General features: G+C 37.2%; 1 protein-coding gene across 6 annotated transcripts; it reads right to left on the bottom strand.

The window, feature by feature from the left end:
• Nucleotides 1-673: 673 nt before the first annotated feature.
• On the bottom strand, nt 674-19684 carry tnnt2a (troponin T type 2a (cardiac)). 6 transcript variants are annotated; one of them, XM_084427885.1, is made up of 14 exons: nt 19329-19684; nt 19080-19124; nt 18171-18224; nt 15719-15769; nt 12828-12857; nt 12479-12503; nt 12321-12384; nt 11033-11149; nt 10620-10697; nt 10423-10530; nt 10198-10307; nt 8949-9039; nt 8701-8741; nt 674-1691 (listed from the first exon to the last, which is right to left on the bottom strand). In XM_084427885.1, exons 7-14 carry the CDS (start codon nt 12375-12377, stop codon nt 1658-1660), a joined length of 636 nt encoding a protein of 211 aa, XP_084284011.1. In that variant the 5' UTR covers nt 12378-12384; nt 12479-12503; nt 12828-12857; nt 15719-15769; nt 18171-18224; nt 19080-19124; nt 19329-19684; the 3' UTR covers nt 674-1657. The 6 variants fall into 6 exon arrangements, with proteins under 6 accessions (XP_084284011.1, XP_084284016.1, XP_084284014.1 ...); XM_084427890.1 differs by having other exon boundaries at nt 15719-17129; nt 17332-18309; nt 19329-19630; XM_084427888.1 differs by having other exon boundaries at nt 18171-18309; nt 19329-19630.
• Nucleotides 19685-21439: the final 1755 nt, after the last annotated feature.

The following is a 21439-nucleotide window of genomic DNA, read 5'->3' as shown; positions in this document are numbered from 1 at the left end:
TATTATACCCCAAAATTCTTCATACAGTGGACTACCAGTAAAATTTATTAACATTTTGGGCCAAAAATGATTCAGACGCTTTGACCTGACCATGGTTTGCATAAGGGTTTTTTTCTTTAATTGCTAATGCGACCTTTTTACACCACAGACTGAAGAAAAAATAAGCATTGTGTACTTAAAGTTAACAGCTGACAGATATTCAACATAATTCATTTATGACACAGTCTAACAGAAGGATGGACAAAACCAGTGAAATATCAACTGATTTGATAACTCTGAGTTCTTTTCATATTGTATTACCATTTTCTACACTATAGGGAATAAACTGTGATAATATGAGAAATGTTGAAGGTGTCTGAATACGTTATGTTTTGTGGCTGCATTTATTTGATTAAAAAAACTGTATTTTGTTGTTGTCGTCCGGATATATTTTGAAATGTAATTTTTCAGCATCATTACTCCAGTCTTCACATGATCTTTCTATTATGAATCTATAATATGCTGTTTTGCTGCTCAAGAAACATTTCTTATTCCTTTTGAAAACAGTTCTGCTTAATATTTTTTTATGGAAACTGTTTTAATTGGAAATATGGAAAATTATTTAAAGGAACACTCCACCGTTTTTTGAAATAGGGCTTATTCACCTTCTTTCCTACATTTAGATAGGTGGGCAAATGCATTTTTGTCTCAGTGCATGCATTGTTTTAGTTTGACAGGGTCGGCCCTAGCTTAGCTTAGCATAATGAATGGAAACCTTTGTTGCCAGCTAGCATGTCATGAGTAAAAGTAATATATAAAATAAAATAAAAAAACACCTAATTATTTCTTGTGGCCTGCGTATTCACAACAAGTACAAATAGTGATGCAGATTAACACTAGGCGATTTCCTATGCAGATATTGACTTGGGACTATATTAGGGGGAAGCACAGGCGAAGCACTGCTACTTGGGTGCAGAGATATCACGCCCAAGTAGCAGTGCTTCGCCTGTGCTTCGCCTGTGCTTCCCCCTAATATAGTCCTTAATATATAAGTCAATATCTGCCTAGGAAATCGCCTAGTGTTAATCTGCATCACTATTTGTACTTGTTGTGAATACGCAGGCCACAAGAAGTAATTAGGTTGTTTATTTTTATTTTTTATATCACTTTTACTCAGGACATGCTAGCTGGCAACAAAGGATTCCATTCATTATGCTAAGCTAAGCTAGAGCCGACCCTGTCAAACTAAAACAATGCATGCACTGAGACAAAAATGCATTTGCCCACCTATCTAAATGTAGGAAAGAAGGTGAATAAGCCCTATTTCAAAAAAACGGTGGAGTGTTCCTTTAATGAATAGACAGTCCAAAAGAACAGCATTTATTTGAAATAGAAATCTTTTGCAAGATTACAAATGTCTTTATTTTTTATTTACTTTTGGACAATAGAGTACACAACACAAATACCATTGGAGCTTCATTTTCTGAGTGTTTTTATTATTATTTATTGTTTCTTCTTCTGTGTGTTCAGTTGTACACAGACAAAATCTACAGTGTTTATTCAGTGGACTAATTAAAAGCAAATGAATCAGTGAAGTCGTATACACAGCTCTCCTGGACGTCCTCTTCATGATGTCTGTGTGTTTGTGAGGATCCGAGTGTGTCTTTCAGCACAGCGTTCACTTCCTGAGGCCTCTCTTAGTTCTCTTTGTCCTATAGAACAAAAAATAGCCAAGAAAACAACAGCCTTTAGTTTACATCACCGCCATGAACCATGTTTTGTTAACTGAAGTCAATATTTAGAAGTAAGTAATAGTATGTATATAATTATGTACAGTATGTCATGAGTCTGAGAGAATCATTGGCTGGCCTGTCACTATGGGCGCAAAGTGGCGTGAAAATGAGTGGACATTTATCATGCTTTATCAGCGGAAACAACGGGAGAATTAGTACCTGTACTGCTGAAAAACAGAAAAGATCTGAAGCTAGAACGCAGAAAAATGTGCGTAATCATCGGTACGGCATCCAAGAAATATTTGATGATGGAGAAAATCCTGAGTAGATGCTCAAGTTACTTATTTAGTCAGGTAAGATCATTAATTATTGTGTTGATTGTCGATATTTATAGTTTTATAAACTATATTCACTGCTTCCGGTAACGGCCGTATGTGAGTATAGTTCCGGCGGAAGAGTGACCTCTGACCCGACGCATGACGTATTGATGAACAAAACACCGGCCACGAATTAGAAGTCTAAAACGAGAATTTTTACAGAGAAATGTGGGAGGAGCTTGAGTTTGTTGCCCAGCTCTATTAGTTTGAACCGCGAGAGGTCGACTCTCACCTGAGCTTACACTACTCCTACATGCTCCACTAGTCCAAGCTTTCAATTGAAAGCCACGTTTCTAGCATCTGTAAAACCGCATTCTTCTATCTTAAAAATATATATAAATTACAACATATGCTTTCAATGAAAAATGCGGAACAGTTAGTTCATGCGTTCATGACCTCAAGGCTAGATTATTGTAATGCTCTTATGGGTGGTTGCCCTGCATGCATAATAAACAAACTACAGCTGGTCCAAAATTAAGCAGCTTGAGTTCTTACTAGAACCAGGAAGTATGACCATATTTGCCCCGCTCTGTCAACACTGCATTGACTCCCTATTAAACATCATATACATTTTTAAATATTGCTGATTACTTACAAAGCACTAAATGGTTTAGCTCCCCAATACTTGAGCGAACTCTTAACGCATTATAGTCCTTCACGTCTATTGCGATCTCAAAACTCTGGCCAGTTGATAATACCTAGAATATCAAAATCGACTGCAGGCGGTAGATTCTTCTCCTATTTAGCATCTAAACTCTGGAACAGTCTTCCTAACATTGTCCGGGAAGCAGACACAATCTGTCAGTTTAAATCCAGACTAAAGACACATCTCTTTAACCTGGCATACACATAGAAAAGTATACATTCCTATTATTCAAATCAGTTAAATGATTATTAGGCTGCATAAATTAAGTCAGCCGGAACCGGGAACACTTCCTATTACACCCGATGTACTCGTTACATCATAAGAAGAATGGCGTCTACGCTAATGTTAGTCTTTCTGCTTATTCTGAGGTTTACTGTAATCAGCTGGATCCAGGCCGTATCCAGACCAGATGGAGGACGTGCGCCTGGACACGACCACAACGCATGATGTAGTCAGCCGGATACGGGCCGTATCCAGACCAGATGGAGGACATGCGCCTGGACACGACCACAACGCATCCCTGAAGTGTCAGCAGAGATTGTGTCAACTAGACTCTCATTGAAGGCTTCATCGATACGACAAACCCGTCTCCATCCTGGTGTGATGACTCTGATCTTTAACCAGATTGAACTGGATAATATTCTGATTGTTCCAATCCAATCTGACTTCTGACCTATAATGCTGCCTGAATCATAATCATACACTGTTCGTTCATTGGCTAGAGGAGAACTGGCCCCCCGACTGAGCCTGGGTTCTCCCAAGGTTTTTTTCTCCATTCTGCCACCTGATGGAGATTTGGTTCCTTGCCACTGTCGCCTTTTCCACCTTTGTTGCCATTGGCTTGGCTTGCTTAGTTGGGGACATTAAATTTAACGTTTAATTGAATATTCAACAATAATATTGATCTGCCTGCATTGACACTATTATATAAGAACTGAACTGAGCTGGACGATGACATCACGGTTTACTCCAGAGCGGCTATATATATTTAATTATATTCTTTTTTAAAACAAAAATGAAACGTCACTGGACTGTGACGCTTCTTTCTTCTGGAAACAAACTTTTTTGCATTATTTTCCTGTTATCTCTGTAAAGCTGCTTTGAAACAATCTGTATTGTAAAAAGCGCTATATAAATAAATGTGACTTGACTTGACTTGCGTTGGGTCAGAGGTCATTCTTCCGCCGGAACTAGACCTGCGTGCGGCACTTACTGGAAGTTACTATTCATTCCCATTGTAAAGCTGGGAAGAGCCAGCCTATTTTTTAATATAACTGATTGTGTTTGTCTGAAAGAAGAAAGTCATTTACACTTAGGATGGCTTGAGGGTGAGTAAATCATGGGATAATTTTCATTTCTGGGTGAACTAACCCTTTAAACTACACAAAGAATGATCTTGTTTAAGATATAAGAGTGCAACAATGTCTTAAACTACTGTCAATATAGGCAGATCACTAGGTTTTGGAGCAGAGCTTCTCCCTCTGCTGACTAATCGTGTGTGAGAGGTTAGTGCTGGACATGCACAGGTACAGTAAATGCTGAGTTTGCAGTGCAGTAGATTGCAACTCAAAGCCTTCATGCCCTCGAGCGCTTTAGTTCGGTCTCCCACGATCATTTTCTGCCTCAGAAGCAGCTCTGCCAGCTGACAGGTCTGTCACTCTGTCTGACAATGCATTCACGAACACTCTGTGTCTGTGCCCCATGCCTGAGGCAGGAGTGGATGAGTCACAGTTTGATTTGCATGAGAAAGTCCTCCAGCAGGGTTCAAAAAAAGAAGCTATACCAAACCCTGAGAGAATGGCACAGGTATGTGTTAACCAAAGTAATGCCAGAACCAGTTGGGTGGGCAACTATCACAAACTTGCCAACCTTCTGAGTGCTAAGTTTATGATTTGATGATGAGTAGATTGACTCCTTGTGCATACAAAAATCTCACTGGATTATTACAATTAATGGCAAAATGAATGTTTGGACATTTAAAACAATATTTCCTACTGACACACTACAGCAAAAGATATAAATAACTAGCTTAAAAACTTATTTTGGGGTGAAAATAATAATGTGCCTAAGACTTTTGCACAGTACTACTGTATGTCAGCTTTCTGTTTAGAAATGTCAACAAGACAAAAATGATAATTATACTCGCGGTTACTCCGGTGACATTATCACAGTGGCTTTCTCCAGTTCTCAGGTTTAGTTTGGGAAGCTTATTTTATGGTTATAAGAAAGAAAAAAAAAGAAGAAAAAATAACCATTGAGGCCCCAATATACTGGGGTAAGAATTAACTGGTGTGACATCATTTAGAACAAAACCAGGCCAAAACGAAGTTCGTTTGGAGTTCAATTCGGGACTTGGAAACAGCTTGCCAAAGCAAACTTTTCCGGAAACTTTTCAGCTAGTAAACAACTTCGTACTACCATTGGCCCGTGGTGATTATGTAATAAGTAGGTTTGGCTTTCACTTGGAAATCTTTTCTAGTTAATTTCTTCTGTTTAGTCCGTCTAGATAAAACATGAACAGAGTGGAGAGCTGCTTTATAGTACAAATTAAAGTGTAATTCTCTTTTAAAAGCACACTGTAAAAATGAATACGCTATATCTAATCAATAAAATTGTGGCAATAGATTACAAACAATATTAGTAATTAAATTTAACAAATTAGAATTGAGTAATAATTCATCAAATTAATTCCTTATGAGTTAACCATTTAAAATGAGTAAAAAAAAAAAAAAAATGATTGCCAACATTGAAGACACCTGATGTTAACAAGCAGAATCTCTAAAGGAGAAAAACATAATTTTAAGTCACCATTATGGTGATCAGTGTTTGTTTTAGTTGGGCTCTTGACCCTTAAATCATTTACTTTAGATTTTGTTTGGCTGCTGTACCTGAGTTATTGATATACTTTTTAACCACAATTGTTCGTCTTGTGCTGGTCTGCGACGCGCCACGCATTGCGTCATCACGTTGGAAACAAGTCACGTCATCTTTCTTAGTTATTTGTCTGTGTACTCCGGTTCAAAAAGGTAGGGAAGGGTGAAAAATTCCATCTCATTTTCCCTTCCAACTTCAAAATCGTCCGACATCTTTGTTTTCATTTATTATTATTATTTTCTTCTTCTTTTTTTCATGACCTTTCCAACGTGATGACGTAATACGTGACGCGTCGCAGACCAGCACAAGACAAACAATTGTGGTTAAAAAGTATATACATTTAAAAAAAAAAAATTTTAATGACCAATCGTTTCGCCAGATAAGACCCTGTTCCTCAGCTGGGATCGTGCAGAGCCCTTGGAAGCACTTCAGAGCCCTTTGAAACGGCATTGATTTGAACTTCAACATTCTGTTTGCCATTGAAGTCCATTGTGTGGAGAAAAATCCTGAGATGTTTTCCTCAAAAAACTTATTTTCTTTTCCACTGAAGAAAGAAAGACATGGACATCTTGGATGACATTAAGGTGAGTAAATTATCATTTTGAGGTGAACTAATCCTCTAACTGCTGTTTTCTCACCGCTGTCACTTTTGATGTGTGTTTATTTTGTTATTGACAGGAAAGTGCGCCCTGCAAAAGTACAATATAATATCACATAAACAGAATTGTCAGAGTCTGAAATCGGACTGGATTCATTCAGACTGATGGAAGTTAGTGCATATGAACATACATAATGACTGTAGGTTTAGGGGTGGACCCTCACGCTTCCTTTCATACAAATCGCATCGAATGCATTCATTCAAAATCGCAGGGATTAAAGTGAAAAAAATTCTTCTGACTGAAATTTTTTTTTTAGGCCAAGTCATATTCCTTTAACTTTTTAAATAGTCGAGACCAGTAGCGTTTTAAGGGGAGACGTTTTAAACCGCTTTAATATTGCCAGTAGGCGTATTTTAAAAGCTATATTTTAATCTATGAAAACCAGGCATGGAACATACTAATATAATTAATAATTTGCATATTATATATATATATATATATATATGCAAATTATAACACGTTTACACAAAATTTGTTAACACACAAGTAAGTTACTTTTCCCCTTTACTTAACATAAATTGTAAGAATATGACTAATAGTAAAGACTAGTACTAATAAATACAGTGCTATGCATAAGTTTAGACACCCATGCTAAAGTTGACTAAAAAGAGGAATAAAAAATCATCTTTTGGAAATTGAACTTAAAGGTATAGCGGAGGATCTTTCCGAATTTTAGATAAGTCCCGCCCTCTCCACTTTTTGAAAAGTTTGATTGATTCACCAGAATGATTGACAATTAGGAGGACCAATAGTATAGGGTATCCACCCGGAAGTAAAAAGATCCTCCGCTATACCTTTAATGCCTTAATTTAAAAAATTAGGAAAAATCCAACCTTTAAGGCCACCAATTTTCTTTGTGAATGAATAATGTATCGTAAATAAATAAATGTTCTTCCTTAAAATACAGGGTGCATAAGTTTGGACAGCCCTATGTTAAATTCCCATAGAGGCAGGCAGATTTTTATTTTTAAGTATTTATTTTATTTATTTTTTAGGATACTATGAATCCTGATAAAGTTCCCTTGGCTTTTGGAATTAAAATAGCCCCACATCATCACATAGCATTCACCATACCTAGAGATACTTTCCATAAGATCATCTCTCAATGCAAATCAAACTAGCTATTAGGCTAACTGAAATAAAACCATGCCAATCTCTAGGTATGGTGAAGGCTATGTGATGATGTGGGGCTATTTTAATTCCAAAGGCCAAGGGAACTTTATCAGGATGCATAGTATCCTGGATCCATGAAGTAACTGGCCTTTAAAAATAAAAATCTGCCTGCCTCTATGGGAATTTAACATAGGGGTGTCCAAACTTATGCACCCTGTATTTTAAGGAAGAACATTTATTTATTTACGATACATTATTTATTCACAAAGAAAATTGGTGTCCTTTAAGGTTGGATTTTTCCTAATTTTTCAAATTAAGGCATTAAGTTCAGTTTCCAAAAGATGATTTTTTATTCCTCTTTTTAGACAACTTTACTATGGGTGTCTAAACTTATGCATAGCACTGTAAACATTAGGCCTAGGCTAAAGCTATTAAATAGCAGTCCCAAACTAGTTTTTGTTAATACAATGTTGGTATGAGCCACTACAGTCATTTATAAATATAAAAAATAACACAAAGAAAAATAGTGGCATTTTGGGGTTATATGGAAACGACAGTTACCATGGTGAATACACAATATTAACAATAACTGTTAATGAAACATGGAAACTGGTGAATAGAATGAGAATCATACCTGCATTACTTTTATTTCGTGTAATTTACAACGTAACGGCGTTGCATGCTCGTAGTTTCTTTTGCACTTGATCAGTGAAGCAATACAGCGCGCGCCGCTGAATTTGCGCGTGCAATTGAGTGTGCGCTACGAGAACAGGATAACGGCTGACAGGACAAGAAAGTCCGTTTTTCTGAGGTGAAAAACTTTATTTCAGCGTACACTTATGTCACTGCCTGCCTGGTAGTTCCTATTGTGCTGGGTTTTCTGAAGTAGTCATGATTCGCCTCTCATAACATAACATGCTCTAAACACGCACGCAGTGTGGAAAAGGAGGAGCGGAGGCGCGGGGAGCAAGGATCACAGCGCAAATTTGAACTATATCGATGTGATATGGTCTAATTCCATATCGCATTTAAAAAATATATCGATATATTTTTTATATCGATATCGCCCAGCCCTACCTGCATTATAAGTGTACGTGTCACTGAAATTATATTTCCTATTTACGGCCTTAAAATTATGAAAAGTGAATTTAAGACTTTAAGGACAGACTGGAACCCGCAATGACGGAAATCCGTCATAGACTTTCTGCAATTAACGGAAATCCGTCGTAGCGACGGAGAACTTTAATCCCTGAAATCGCTACCTCGTACAATAGTCGTTTTTTCATGAGATCAGGTTGGACAATCATAGATAAACTCACGTTTTCTGGTGGTCACTGACTCTGTTCCTCAGGACATTGACCTGTAGAGAGATGCACAATGAAAAACACCAAATATCTCACTGAACAGGATAATGAGATCGTGATGAATGAGTTATCCTTTGAATAACATGCACTGATGACTCGTACACATAGAGACTAGAAAAAAGTTTAAAGAAAGTAAATAGGGTTGTTTCTGATTTCACGTTGAGACTGTGGGTCTAGTAAAACTCCAGGTGATAAAGCCTTACCTCATATTTCTGTCTGGTAAACTGGTACTGTAACTCAAACTTCTCTGCTTCTAGTTGACGCATCCAGCTCCACAGTTCGTTTGCTTTCTCCCTGATGAGAAATAGAGAGAAAGTGTCGTTCTCTTATAGTTAAATCTGCTTGATTGCTATTTGTATAGAATAGTAATCTAAAAGTTAAGGAGTAGTAAAAAAATCTGACTGGATGAGACAGAGTTGTGCTATTGAACTACATTACTAGGTGGGGGAATTTGTTTATTGAGATTATTATTATGGTTGTCACAGTAACAAAATTTCAGTAGTCAGACTTGCTACCAATGGCAGTAAAATGTTGTGCTTCTCTGTGCCAATTTCAGTACCAGAGAAAAAAAACACTGTTGAATTCTGTTGATTATTACTGTCAGTCATTGCAGTTTCCAATTCAATGGTCCCTTTTGAACATTCTGTTGACTATAAGTAACTTAGCAACTACATGTCAACTAACTCTCATTAGAGTATTGTGCACTGTGAATATCTGCTAACTCTTTATTGTGATGCTCCTTCAACAGAAATTCTTCTGAATATAACTAACTTTGCAACTACATGTCAACTTATTCTAACCCTAACCCTACCAGTCTACTAAAACTCTACTAATACACTAATGAGAGTTAGTAGACATGTAGGTGCAGCGTTACTTATGGTCAACAGAATGTATTAAAGGAACCATCAAAATAAAGTGAAACCACGGATTCTGACTAACTTACTGATTGGCATCTCTGATAGGCCATTGCGTTCACATGCTCAACAGATATGATTGTGATTGGCTACAACGCCCAACACTTGTAAACATGCTGTAAATAGAAACCTTTGATGCTCAAGGAGCGCTCAAACAATATATCCGGTACTGCAGAAATGCTGGTGTCGTCAACTTTTTTTTAGTACTGACTGTATACTACTGGTACGTTTGACAACACTATTTATTATTAATAATAAATGTGCTTTTTTATCATATTGATGTTGTTTTTCTGCTTTGTGTGCTTAAGTTCACCCAAATTTTTTAATTCTCTCATGATCTCATGTCGTTCAAAAACTGCATGACTTTCTTTTCTGTCTATTCAATGGAAGTCATTGGGAAGCAAAACTGTTTGCGTTTTTGTAAATTATGACAAATTTTCATTTCTGGGTGGAGTATCCTTTTAACTGTGGACAAATTGAAATGCCTGACCTGTTGTAGCACTACATCTGCTCCTACTTGTAGAATGACTTTTCAAACCTGAGAATGGAGTCGTTGGCATTATCGATGTCCAAAGGTTTGCGCCGATCGCCAAGAATCTTCTTCTTCTTCTCTCTCTCAGTCTGTTTCTTCCCACTCCGTCTCTCTATCTGCAAACATTTTTTTATACATATATAAATGTTGACAACATGTCTGTTACTTAACATGTTGGGAGACAAAAAAAGGCCTTTTTCTGAGCGAGATTCATACTGTCTCAACTCTGACCTTCTGCATGTAACCACCGAAGTGCAGATTGGTGAGCGTCTTCTTCTTCTTGGCATCGTCATCTGCTCTCTTTTTGGCTTCCTCTTCCTCCTTGCGAGCTCTTTCTTCCTGAACATTTGAAAACAGGAAAGGATTTGCAAAGCTAATACTAGTTTGCTTGATTGCTCAACGTCCCAGTGCGTTTGGTTTCTACTGACCTCCACACGCTTCTGTCGTTCCTTCTCGCGTTCGCTGCGGATCCTATGCTGCTCTGCTCGCTCGGAACGCCGTTTCTCCTGCGGGATCAGTCATGTTACAACTTTGACAGCTTTATCTGCAGGGAGCGATCACTCAACAAGAGCTAATGGTGGCGGTTATTCTTCAAAATGACAGAGCAGCTGATTGAATGACAGATCTGATTGATTCGACACTTGTCTGTTGAGTCACATTCAGGCTTGAACTGATTATTAATGGACCTACTGGAATGTTTTCAGTCTGGGTCACATTTGTCTCAATGGGCGCATTCCTGTCCTTTCTCTGTTTTTGTATTTTGTAAGTAATTCATTTGTGAATAGAAGCTTTACATAATAATGAACAGAGGCCATGTGATGGGACAGCATTGTTCACTCACAATCCTGTCTGTTAGGCTGATGAGTTCCTCCTCCTCCTTCTTACGGCTTACAAAGTGAGCTTCAATCAACGTCTGGAGCTCATTCAGGTCCTTCTCCATACGCTTACGATGGATATCCTGTGGGGGGAAAAATTAACCTTTGAGATTGTATCTGTGACAGGTTGCCTGACAATATGTGCAGGTTCAGATTGGCTGGTGTCTACGAATGAATGTTTTTGTTTAGCAAGATATTTCAGCACTTTTTAATATATATATATATATATATATGTGTGTGTGATTTGACATAAAAAAAAAAAAAAAAAAAAACGAATCCAATTCACTTGCAAAGTAATAATAATAAATATAGCCGCCAGCAGCAATTATCGCGGTTCAAGCAATTTAAGGCCTTAAAGCACATAAAAGATATTCAGTTTTATTTAGCAAGCATGAAACCACTTAAATCATAGAAGAAAAAGACAATTTACAGCCATTACAGGCAATTTACTAAAGAAATATGTGGTTTTTTAAAGCTTTTTAACAGAACAGTAATTCATTGGCCGATGGCGGACATGTTTTTTGAGATACATCAATGAACGCATAGACAATCATGGCAGCTCGAACAAAGACACGGCATGCCAATTTTCAAGTCAATCGGACTAGTGGTGAAGTAGTTATAGCCGTTTTCATGTTGTTGTTTTTCCGCCACGTCCTTTTCAACGCGACCACAGAATGAGCTCTTAAATAGGTGCGCTGAGTTTGGTGAAAATATCTCATTCCATTCTTGAGTTATAACCATTTTAGTAAAAGTGTCTCCTCCCACTTCGAACGTTGTGGCCGCCCTTAGGGACCGTGAACCAAAAACCTAGCACAAGTTCGCAAAAGTAGGTTTTTCAAAAAAAACAAAATACCTGAACATTACTCCAAATGACAATTTGTCCGCCTTGATTCAAGGATTTGACTAACACTTGAGCCTACGCCTAATGGTTTAGGAATTATGAGCTATTTTGTACTTTTGACCGCTGTAGCGCCCCCGTCAGGCCAATCAGGGCGGGCCTTGGTGACGTTGTAGGCGGTGTACTACCAGCCATCAACGTTTCAAGTCTCTACGACTTACAGTTTGGTCTGCCTGATCACTTTTAGGGGGGAATGCTGATCCTTGAGAAACTTAATTACAATAGGGTTTCAGCACTGCGCGCTTGAACCCCTAATGATGATAAAAAACTTTGGATAGCAGAACTGAAGTGAGGGTATGGTGCCATCATAACCAAAGTAGTTTAGTCTCAGTAAACCTCCTGGGGATTTTACTTACATCAAAATCAACTCTTTCTCCATCTGGAATCTTTGGGGGCACGAGGTTCGGCAACATGAAAGGTCTGAAAAATATAACGATGGGCTTTCAAAATTCTGCATGACATGAAATCGTGTACTTTTGATCTTGATCTTTAGAAATGTAACAAATCAACTTACTTTAGGAATTTGGGTTTGGACTCTTCTGAAAAATGAAACATACAATCAATCAATCAGAAGTCATTCAAAGTGATATGAGGGATCTTTAAAATACTTTTTACTTCTTTTTACTTTACAGTTTATAGATGCTGTCATTAAATCTGCAAACTAGGTTACAACCAAAACAGCTGTCTTTTTTTTCTCTCTCTCTCTAATGAATGTTATCATAAAAGGATTTGGGATGATCTAATGCTTAGTTTGAAGATACATTCAGAAGGGTGTGTGTGCCGTAATACAGGTTTCAACACGTCGCAAACAATTAGTGGAGAGCGGTAAATCTCAGGTTTCCTGACTTTAACCAATGCAATACCTCCTCCATCTTCTGTCGCATCTTCCCCATCTGAAAGAAAGATGGAAAGGTATTCAGCATCACTGACAGTGACATAGAGAACAGAGGGACAGAAGGAGAAACTGATGACAGAAGAACGACGGGGAAATTACCATGCTTCACTTCAACTACATGGAGCAAAATATTTTGAGATTTGTTGGGTGTGTTATGAGTTCAGTTAAATATCATTTGATGGATCAGTTCATAAGATATTAGTCATTTAAAAGGTTAACAACTATATAAAAGTGAAAATTATATTCTGAACGATAATGCATGTTTTTTTTAGCCTGGGTTTCCCCATGCTGCCTTGAGCGCAGCGTGATTTTATCTAGGCAGCCTGGACACCATGGACCAGATTTTCCCCTCAAAAAGGGAACCAATCACAGAACGGGGAGGGAGCAGCAAGACGATGACGACGTCTATGCGACACACCGAAGCAGTTTGTTTATATCTATGGATCCAACATGGCATCAGACGCGGCCTTAGATAGTGTTCTAAGTAGTTTAGAACGCAAGTTTATTTCGTCTTCTTCCTCGTCGAATTTCTGTCGCTCTACATACGTCATCTGGTATAATTGAAACGATTGGCTATGAGCTACGTACAGGCGCATTCGATAGACATTCGTAGCGCCCAATAAACGGCTCTGGGCATTCGTAAACCACGCCTCAAATACGAGAAAATGAACATGTGGTTCCCAGACCACGTCTCAATGAGAGACCAGGCCATGGCCAGGCTATGTTTTTTTAATCTATTGGGGGGGGGGAGTAGCCTTACAGTTTATCGACTTACCTTAAAATTGATTTTAAAGTTGATTTAAACTTTTAAAACTAAAATACATATGATTTATCTATACAATTTTATTCTGTTGAACAAAATGAGATATTTAGAAATTTCATTTTCTCACTTAATTTCCTAAGAAAGTGTTTTCTGAATTAGACAACAGATGAGCCTGTTAACCAATTACTACACCAACGGTTTTTTTTTTTTGTCTTTTTTTTTGTCTTTTTTTTTGTTGCTATTTGATTCTATTTATTGGTTTAGGTCTTTATCAGTGCAAACAATAACCCTTTTACAAAAACAGCAACGCTTGGATGAAACTTCAACATGGTTCTGCCCACAGATTTAATATAGATATGACAATATATCAAAACTCTGCCCAAACTTTCTCTTTCTGCCTATGCAATCTAGAAGGCATTTCTGTGGCTATGTGACATGTTTTGATAAGTCATTTGGCAGATGGTACAATTAAATATGAAAGCAAAGTGCAAATTCCAAAAGATTGATGTTGCTTATATTCTTTTTTCATCTGCTTCTGGTTTAACCCTTAGTGTTACATGGAAGATTTGCAGAAAGTTGGATTTTATTTGTATTATAAATATGCATTGTTTAACTTTATACAAAATATTTATAACTCTGCTTCTTTTTTTTTCTTTTTTTTTTGGTTTATGATTATTAGATTTGTTCCTGACTTTAGCCAAGCCAACCTTTACTATGACCATCATGCATAATCATAACTTCTCACCTCAAAACTATTTTATTTGGAATAATACAAATATTGGGTATTTAAACAAAAATATTATTTTGGTGAGAACAATTTTGGATAAGTGGATTTTTTTTTTTTCAATTCTTAATTCTAAGCGTATTTCTTTTCCAGTTCATCCAAGAGAATATGCCATAATGTATAGAGCAATTCCTGATGACGTTAAATGTCCTTAAAGGTTAGCTTTGAAAGCATGAGATCCCACCCTCCCTTCAGAGCGACTCTAAAGCCACGCCTCCTTCAAAACACATGAACACACAGCAGATTCTGCAAAGCATCACGAGAGACGGTGTTAAACTACCTCATGTCTCAAAGCACATAATATTACAATAATGATGAATGCAAACAACATTGCAGAGCTCTAGTTGTACCACCTGACTGCTGCAGATAGCGTTGATAGAGTTGAAATGGAAACACATAAATCCAAGTCTGAGGATGTGAACATCACGGGTTGCCATCTCGTTATAACGGTTACGACATGGCGTGAACGCAGCATAAGCTAATTTTTTTGGTTCAGGAGGAACTGTAAAAGGCGACTGCTGTTTGTTTGCAGCGCTCAGTGACTGGCGTCTGTCTAATGGAGTATGGTATGGAAATACATACGTTGAAAGCCAGGTAGGAAATTGGTCCGAATGCAATGATTGGACAACGTTTTTTTTTTTTTGGTCCTGAGACTTCTACAGAAGATACATGTACATGTTTCAATATTTAGACCACTTCTATTATTGATTGCTATCAGAATATGAAGAGAGTTTCAAAAAGTATAACAGAAAAAAATATTTATAAAAAAATTGGCTACTCAACATTTAAATAACTTCCAACATAACATTATCTTCATAATCTCCTCCCATTGTTTATATTATTTGTTTATTGACCACATCTCTTCTCAACAGAGCTTAGATTTGTCTCCCTATCATAAGTTATTGGAATAATACTGTATAACTATTGGGAAAGATGTTTAGCAACTTGGACTTTTTTATGCCAATTATTTCAATCATGTTTGTATTACGGTTTTATTTTGTAACTTCTCTTAAGGACTTAATAAAATCTTACCAGAAAAAGCTTTAGAATTTGTATCATATGTACATGTGAAACATCTTGTACAGCATGTAAAACATATTATTGACTGTATTTATGCAACTCTTGTTTAACTTGTAGGACATGTAGAACACAGCTATTGCAATAAATCAGCCTCAGCTGCTGACATGGCATTAAAACATTTACTACCTATCTACCTTTTTACACTATAGCAAAGTTTCCAATATTCACTAATTGTCTGATTGTTTGATGGAGGGGTTTGAGGTCAAACTGAGGGGTTCATCACAGGACTCACCGTGTTCCTGGGTCTCTACCTCTCCTGCTTCCACATCCTCTTCTTGAGCCTCTGAATGTGGAGAAAGTTGCAGGACGGGTCTATTTAGCTCGCATTACTGTCAACTATTAATTTGTGCCAAAGTGTCAATCTGCATAAAGATTCTTTTGAGATTAGTCATTTGAGAGTGTAAAAAAACAAGCAAAAAGTCTTGCGGTGAACTCTTTTGTGGAAGATTGAGAGAGTTAGTTCCTGAGGGCATGGGCATGATGGGAAGTGGCAGGCCAGTTAGATTAAAGCATACCTCAAATCTCTCAGATGGTTTCACGCTCACAGCAATCTCTACCAGCCACGCAACTGTTGTCTATCATATAAATGTGCCTGCGTGATTGAAGTCAGACGACACCTAAAAAGTATTGTAGTACAGATGATAATACCATACTTTGATTTACACAACAGTTAGTTCTGGTCCTCAAATCTGATTGACCGAGCCGTTAAAACTCTTCACTGATCGCGGATCTCTGTTTGTATCAATTCACTTGTCTTTTTCCAGACAGACTGTAAGACTCTGAAATTAGCGGTAGTGACTCTTTCTGTAGGTTACATTGTTCAGTTTACATTTATGCGAGAGTCTCTGGCTGCGTTTACCTGGACCCTAATAAACCAATTGTAATCGAACTATAGCACAGTTGGAATTAAAAAGTCACAAGTAACCACGTCAATCGGAATAAAAATGTCATTTCGCATTGTAAGGGATGGTTTAAACCTATTCTAAAAAAAAAAAAAAAAAAAATTCTATTAATATTCACTGCTGGCAAAAAAGGCTTTCAAAAAAACTTGGATGCCTATGCAGTAGAAATGCATTTTCAAATCAGTGCTATCTGATTAGATTCTTCCCTTTTGCCAGATACATTAGGTAGGAACATTTCAACACTCATAATGCACAGGGCATGTTGCCATCCAAGGCCACCATGGATTTGCTCAACCAGAGTCAAATACCGCCTTGCTTTAGTAGGAAATACCTAGCAAACTTTTAGTTATAACGGTGTTGATTTTTATTGTTAAAGCGTAAACATTTATCGGTTTCCAGTGAAGGATCAAGCATGTTGTACGCAGTGGCCAATATGGAGAGAACACACTGACGGTCAATCTGAAAAAAACTCTGTATTTGTAGTCAACATTTCCAACTGGATGGCTACAAACACAGTGTTTTAGGCCAAACGGAGGGGAAAAACACTGAAAGAAACTGCCGTTCCGTCATTCCATTTTATTTTTGACAGCAATAAACTTCCAGCAGCGGCTATTTACATTAAGTGCAAATAGCAATAGATTCTATTTACACTATGTAAAAATCCAACACTATCTCACGACCAATTCGTACGAATTCGTACGAATGATAAAAAGTTGGCTAATTCGTACGAATTCGTACGACCTCACTCGTACGAATTTGTACGATTTGTCTAAACCCACGTGATGGGTAGGTTTAGGGGCGGGGTCAGGGGTAGGTCATTCGTATGAATTCATACGAATTGGGCAATTCGTAAAATATGTACGATTTTGCAAAAATTGTGGGGCGATCAAACGAGTGAGGTCGTATGAATTCGTACGAATTAGCCACCTCGTAGAATTTGTACGTTTTCCCGTGAGATCAGGTTGAAAAATTCTCAGTGTTTTCTTTGCAATTGCGTGTCATAAAGTCAGAATTGCGAGAAATAAACTTTCTTACAACTTTCTTACAACTCTCTTACAATTCTGACTTTATTTCTTGCAATTGCGACTTTATATCTCGCAATTCTGAGAATTGTGAGATATAAATTCGCAATTGCGAGTTAAAAAGTCCAATTCTAAGGAAAAAAAGATTTTTCTCAGAATTGCGAGTTTATATCTCACAATTCTGACTTCATAACACTATTGCGACTTTATAACACACAATTACGACTTTATATCACGTAATTCTGACTTTATAACTCGCAATTGCGAGAAAAGATGTAAACTCGCAATTGTGAGGAAAGAAAGTCGCAATAACGTTTTTATTTTTAATTCTGTTGCGGAAACAAGCTTCCGTACATATGTGATGGGAAAAGGGAGAAGAACGAGTTCAGGAAAAGTACTCGGGTCGATCGAGCCAAAAGTATCTGCAACGCACCTTACTCCCTACACCACTGCTTCCAGCAGATTACAAGAGTTTTGTGTAATTTTGTCTTGGCCCGACCAGACATTGGCGGGCGAAGCCTCGGCCAACAAGGCGGCCTATTTGCACAAACAGAAACTACGTAAACTTCCTGGCCTCACAACTACATTTGTTTGAGGGCAAATCAAATTAGCCAGCATTATGCAAATACGTTACATGGTGACACGGCTATAATGGCAGGACTATAAACGAGGTGTTTAAGGCAGGTATATGGTATTACCATGTTACTATAGTACTTTTTTAGTGTTAGTGAATGGGCTTTGGCAGATAAGCGTTCACTACCTTCCTCATGCTGCGTCTCCTCTTGCACCTCCTCCTGCTCCTCTTCTTGCACCTCTAAGCCATGCAATGCAGGTTATAAGCAAACAAACAAAAAAACTATCACTAAGATGGAAGCTAAGAGATCTGTCCACAAGTGGCACTGAAAGACAATCATGGATTAGTGATGGTATGCAGGATCATTCAGATATTTCCGCTCCACTTTTTCCATATCATTGTCACTTTTGGCTGTGTTTTGTTGAGAAAAACTTCTCCAACTGACAAGAAAATCTCAGATTTCACAGTCATGAATCTAACATGACGGTTCTCCATATCTTGTCACCTCGCTTACATGTCCGAACTTTGTCAGAATATTTATGATTTTTGTTTTAAAATGGCAGGGTAACGCATGCAAAACCGGATCAGCTGGTATGGTTAGAAGGTTTTACTATTGTCTACCATTTTACATAATTATAACAAGGTTATTTATGTTATGTTGTTTATTTTACATAAACCACCATATATAGCCTACAGTAGGTGGTTACTTCACTTTTCCAAAACTCCGTAGCTGCAAGGCTGATATGTCTGACCTTTCCGTAAGCAAAAACAGTATGTTTACAGTGTATGAAAGTTATTTTATGAAACACAAGACTTACCCTCCTGCTCCCTAGAGAACAAGACAAAATAGTGTTGTTATTTCCATTGTTCTCATAGCTCAAGTACTTTCCCAACAGCTGCATGAATTCTCAGATTAAGTATACTTATCAGATGAGTCACAAGTAGATGGTGTTAAAATACCCTATTGCATTTGTGACTGTAGTAGACAGTTAATGCACAGTATTCTTATTCGGACACTGATATCACTAAAATAAATATTTTAAGAGACATATTTGTCACTGATGGATGGATGATAATTGAGTGATAAATTGGTACACTTACTCGTACTCTTCCACTTCTTCGTTGTCAGACATTTTTACTCTGTATTAAAAAATATATATTGTAATTATTAATGCTTTATTATTTCTTAATGAATGTTAATAACATAAATTCAGAAGTGAACCAGAAAACACATTGTTTTTCTAAAGCATCAAAAAAAAAATCTTATTCTTATTTAAACACAAATTTTGTACATCATACTGTTATTCTTTTCTGTACATAATATGCAAGATATAATCCTCTTACCTGATATCCAGCTGAGATGTAGAAAGAATGGTGGTCTTAATGTCCGAGAGGCAAGCTGTGGCTCTCCTCTTGATTCTTATATGATTGGAGCCGGAGGTCTTTGTTGGGGTCATACGTCTCGCTCACTGTGTTTATTTTTACCCTCAGAGATAAGTGGAGAACGGTCTTGAAAGCGCTCCCTAAAAGGCCGCTGCCATTGTTATGGTGAAGAGAAGTGAGAGACAGCTAATGTCCATATCGACGCAACTCTCTTGAGGTGTCCTGTGATAACATGTGGCACTGCTTAGTCTCCGACCGGTCACACCATTCCACATCTCTACTCGTGCCAACAGCCTGAGACTGAGACTGAGCTGTGTTCAGATCTACAGTTGATTTTTAGTTTTGTATCCATGATCAAGTAGTTTTATATTCATGATCAAGCCTCGATGGAAGGTTTAACACAGTTGGAAGGCGAAGTGTGAAGGTTAACAGGCCTTATGCTGTTTGTAGAGTGTTTTGAAGAGAGATGTATTTATTTTGTGTTTTAAATGATGTAGGCCTTGTCAGACGTTCTGACTGTTTTCAAGGTGGTAGAGAGAGAGAGAGAGAGAGAGAGAGAGAGAGAGAGAGATGCTTGTATATTTAGCTCACAGAGCTGACAATCATCATTGTCCAATTGATTGTAAATCATTATTATTACAAGAACATTATTATTAATACTATTTTGTCATTAATAATAATAATGATAATCGTAATTATTATTTTCCCCACTTGTTTGTAAAGTATTATTATTATTAGTAGTATTGTTATTATTTATAGTAAGACAAACCCAGCCGTTGGGTTACATTTTTTAAAGTAAATTTTTAACCGAACGTTTGGGTTTGTCCATATATGACCCAAAATTGGGTTGAAACAACCCAGCATTTTTTAGAGTGATAATAATAATAATTATTAATAATGTATATATATATATATATTTTTTTTTTCACCAAGTCAAGCCTGCATCATTTGAGCTTTATTATTCAGCATTTAATTAAACATATTTCTTCTAGCATGTCATTACTGAAAACATGAGACAACAAACACTTATGGAAATTATAATGATAATAATAATAATAATAATAAATATAGCTGCAAGCAGCAATTATCGGGGCCAAGCGCAAGCAGATGACAGGATATGCCAACATGGCTGAAGGTGTCAGACCAACTGCAACAATGAGCAATTAAAGACATTCAAAGAGGATTTTAGGCGAAATGGCTGAAAAATCATATAAACAGTCATTCAAAATATGATTTAATGGATTATCACTTTCACCAATAGGTGGCGCAGTTACAAAACTGATGTGATGTGGTCAGAGTGAAGTGACAATGACACATACAAAGTTTGGTGTCAATATGTCAAGGCATTGCAGAGATAAAGCCTGAATAGTGCTTTTAGCATCATGCCTCATATTTGCTGCTACGCTATACGAAAACGGTTTCGTCTATAGACACGAAATCCATAACTTTTAGTCAGCACAGTCTGGAGATGATACGATTCGATTTTGGTGAAAATCGGACAAACGGTCTAGGAGGAGTTCGAAAAAGTAGGTTTTGTCTGAAAATCAAGATGGCGGACAGGAAGCTAGGCCAAATAAGGAAACCTTGGTATCTATGTTCTCGGCTTGACCCAAGGAATCTATTAAGACCAGTTGTATTACAATAAGCCAATTTATTCAAAAGTTATTATAAGTTTTCTAAATTTTGTTATAACTTTTGACCAATAGGTGGCGCTGTCTTGAAATATTTTGAGTACTTTCAGGGGATGGTGCTGATGGCACATTCTGAGTTTCGTAATATTACACCAATGCATTTGTTTAGTATAGCATTTTATTTCACAAAACTGTATTGAAGTCAATGGGAATTTCATGTTTTGTTCTATTATAGCGCCACCAAGAGGCTGAGTCCCACCATTTTTTTTACATGTCCTCAGAGTGAGCTCGTCCATATGTGTGTCAATTTTGGTGAAAATATCTCAATTCGCTTCGGAGTTATAGACATTTATATGAAAAAACAAGTAAAAAATGACTGACACATGACTTTAATTGGAATTTACTACCTCTAGACATCAATATTTTCGCATTTGGGCATTA

The sequence above is a fragment of the Rutilus rutilus genome (assembly GCF_951802725.1).
Source record: "Rutilus rutilus genome assembly, chromosome: 13".
NCBI classification, from domain to species: Eukaryota; Metazoa; Chordata; class Actinopteri; order Cypriniformes; family Leuciscidae; genus Rutilus; species Rutilus rutilus.
This window is presented reverse-complemented; position numbering and strand designations above follow the sequence as displayed.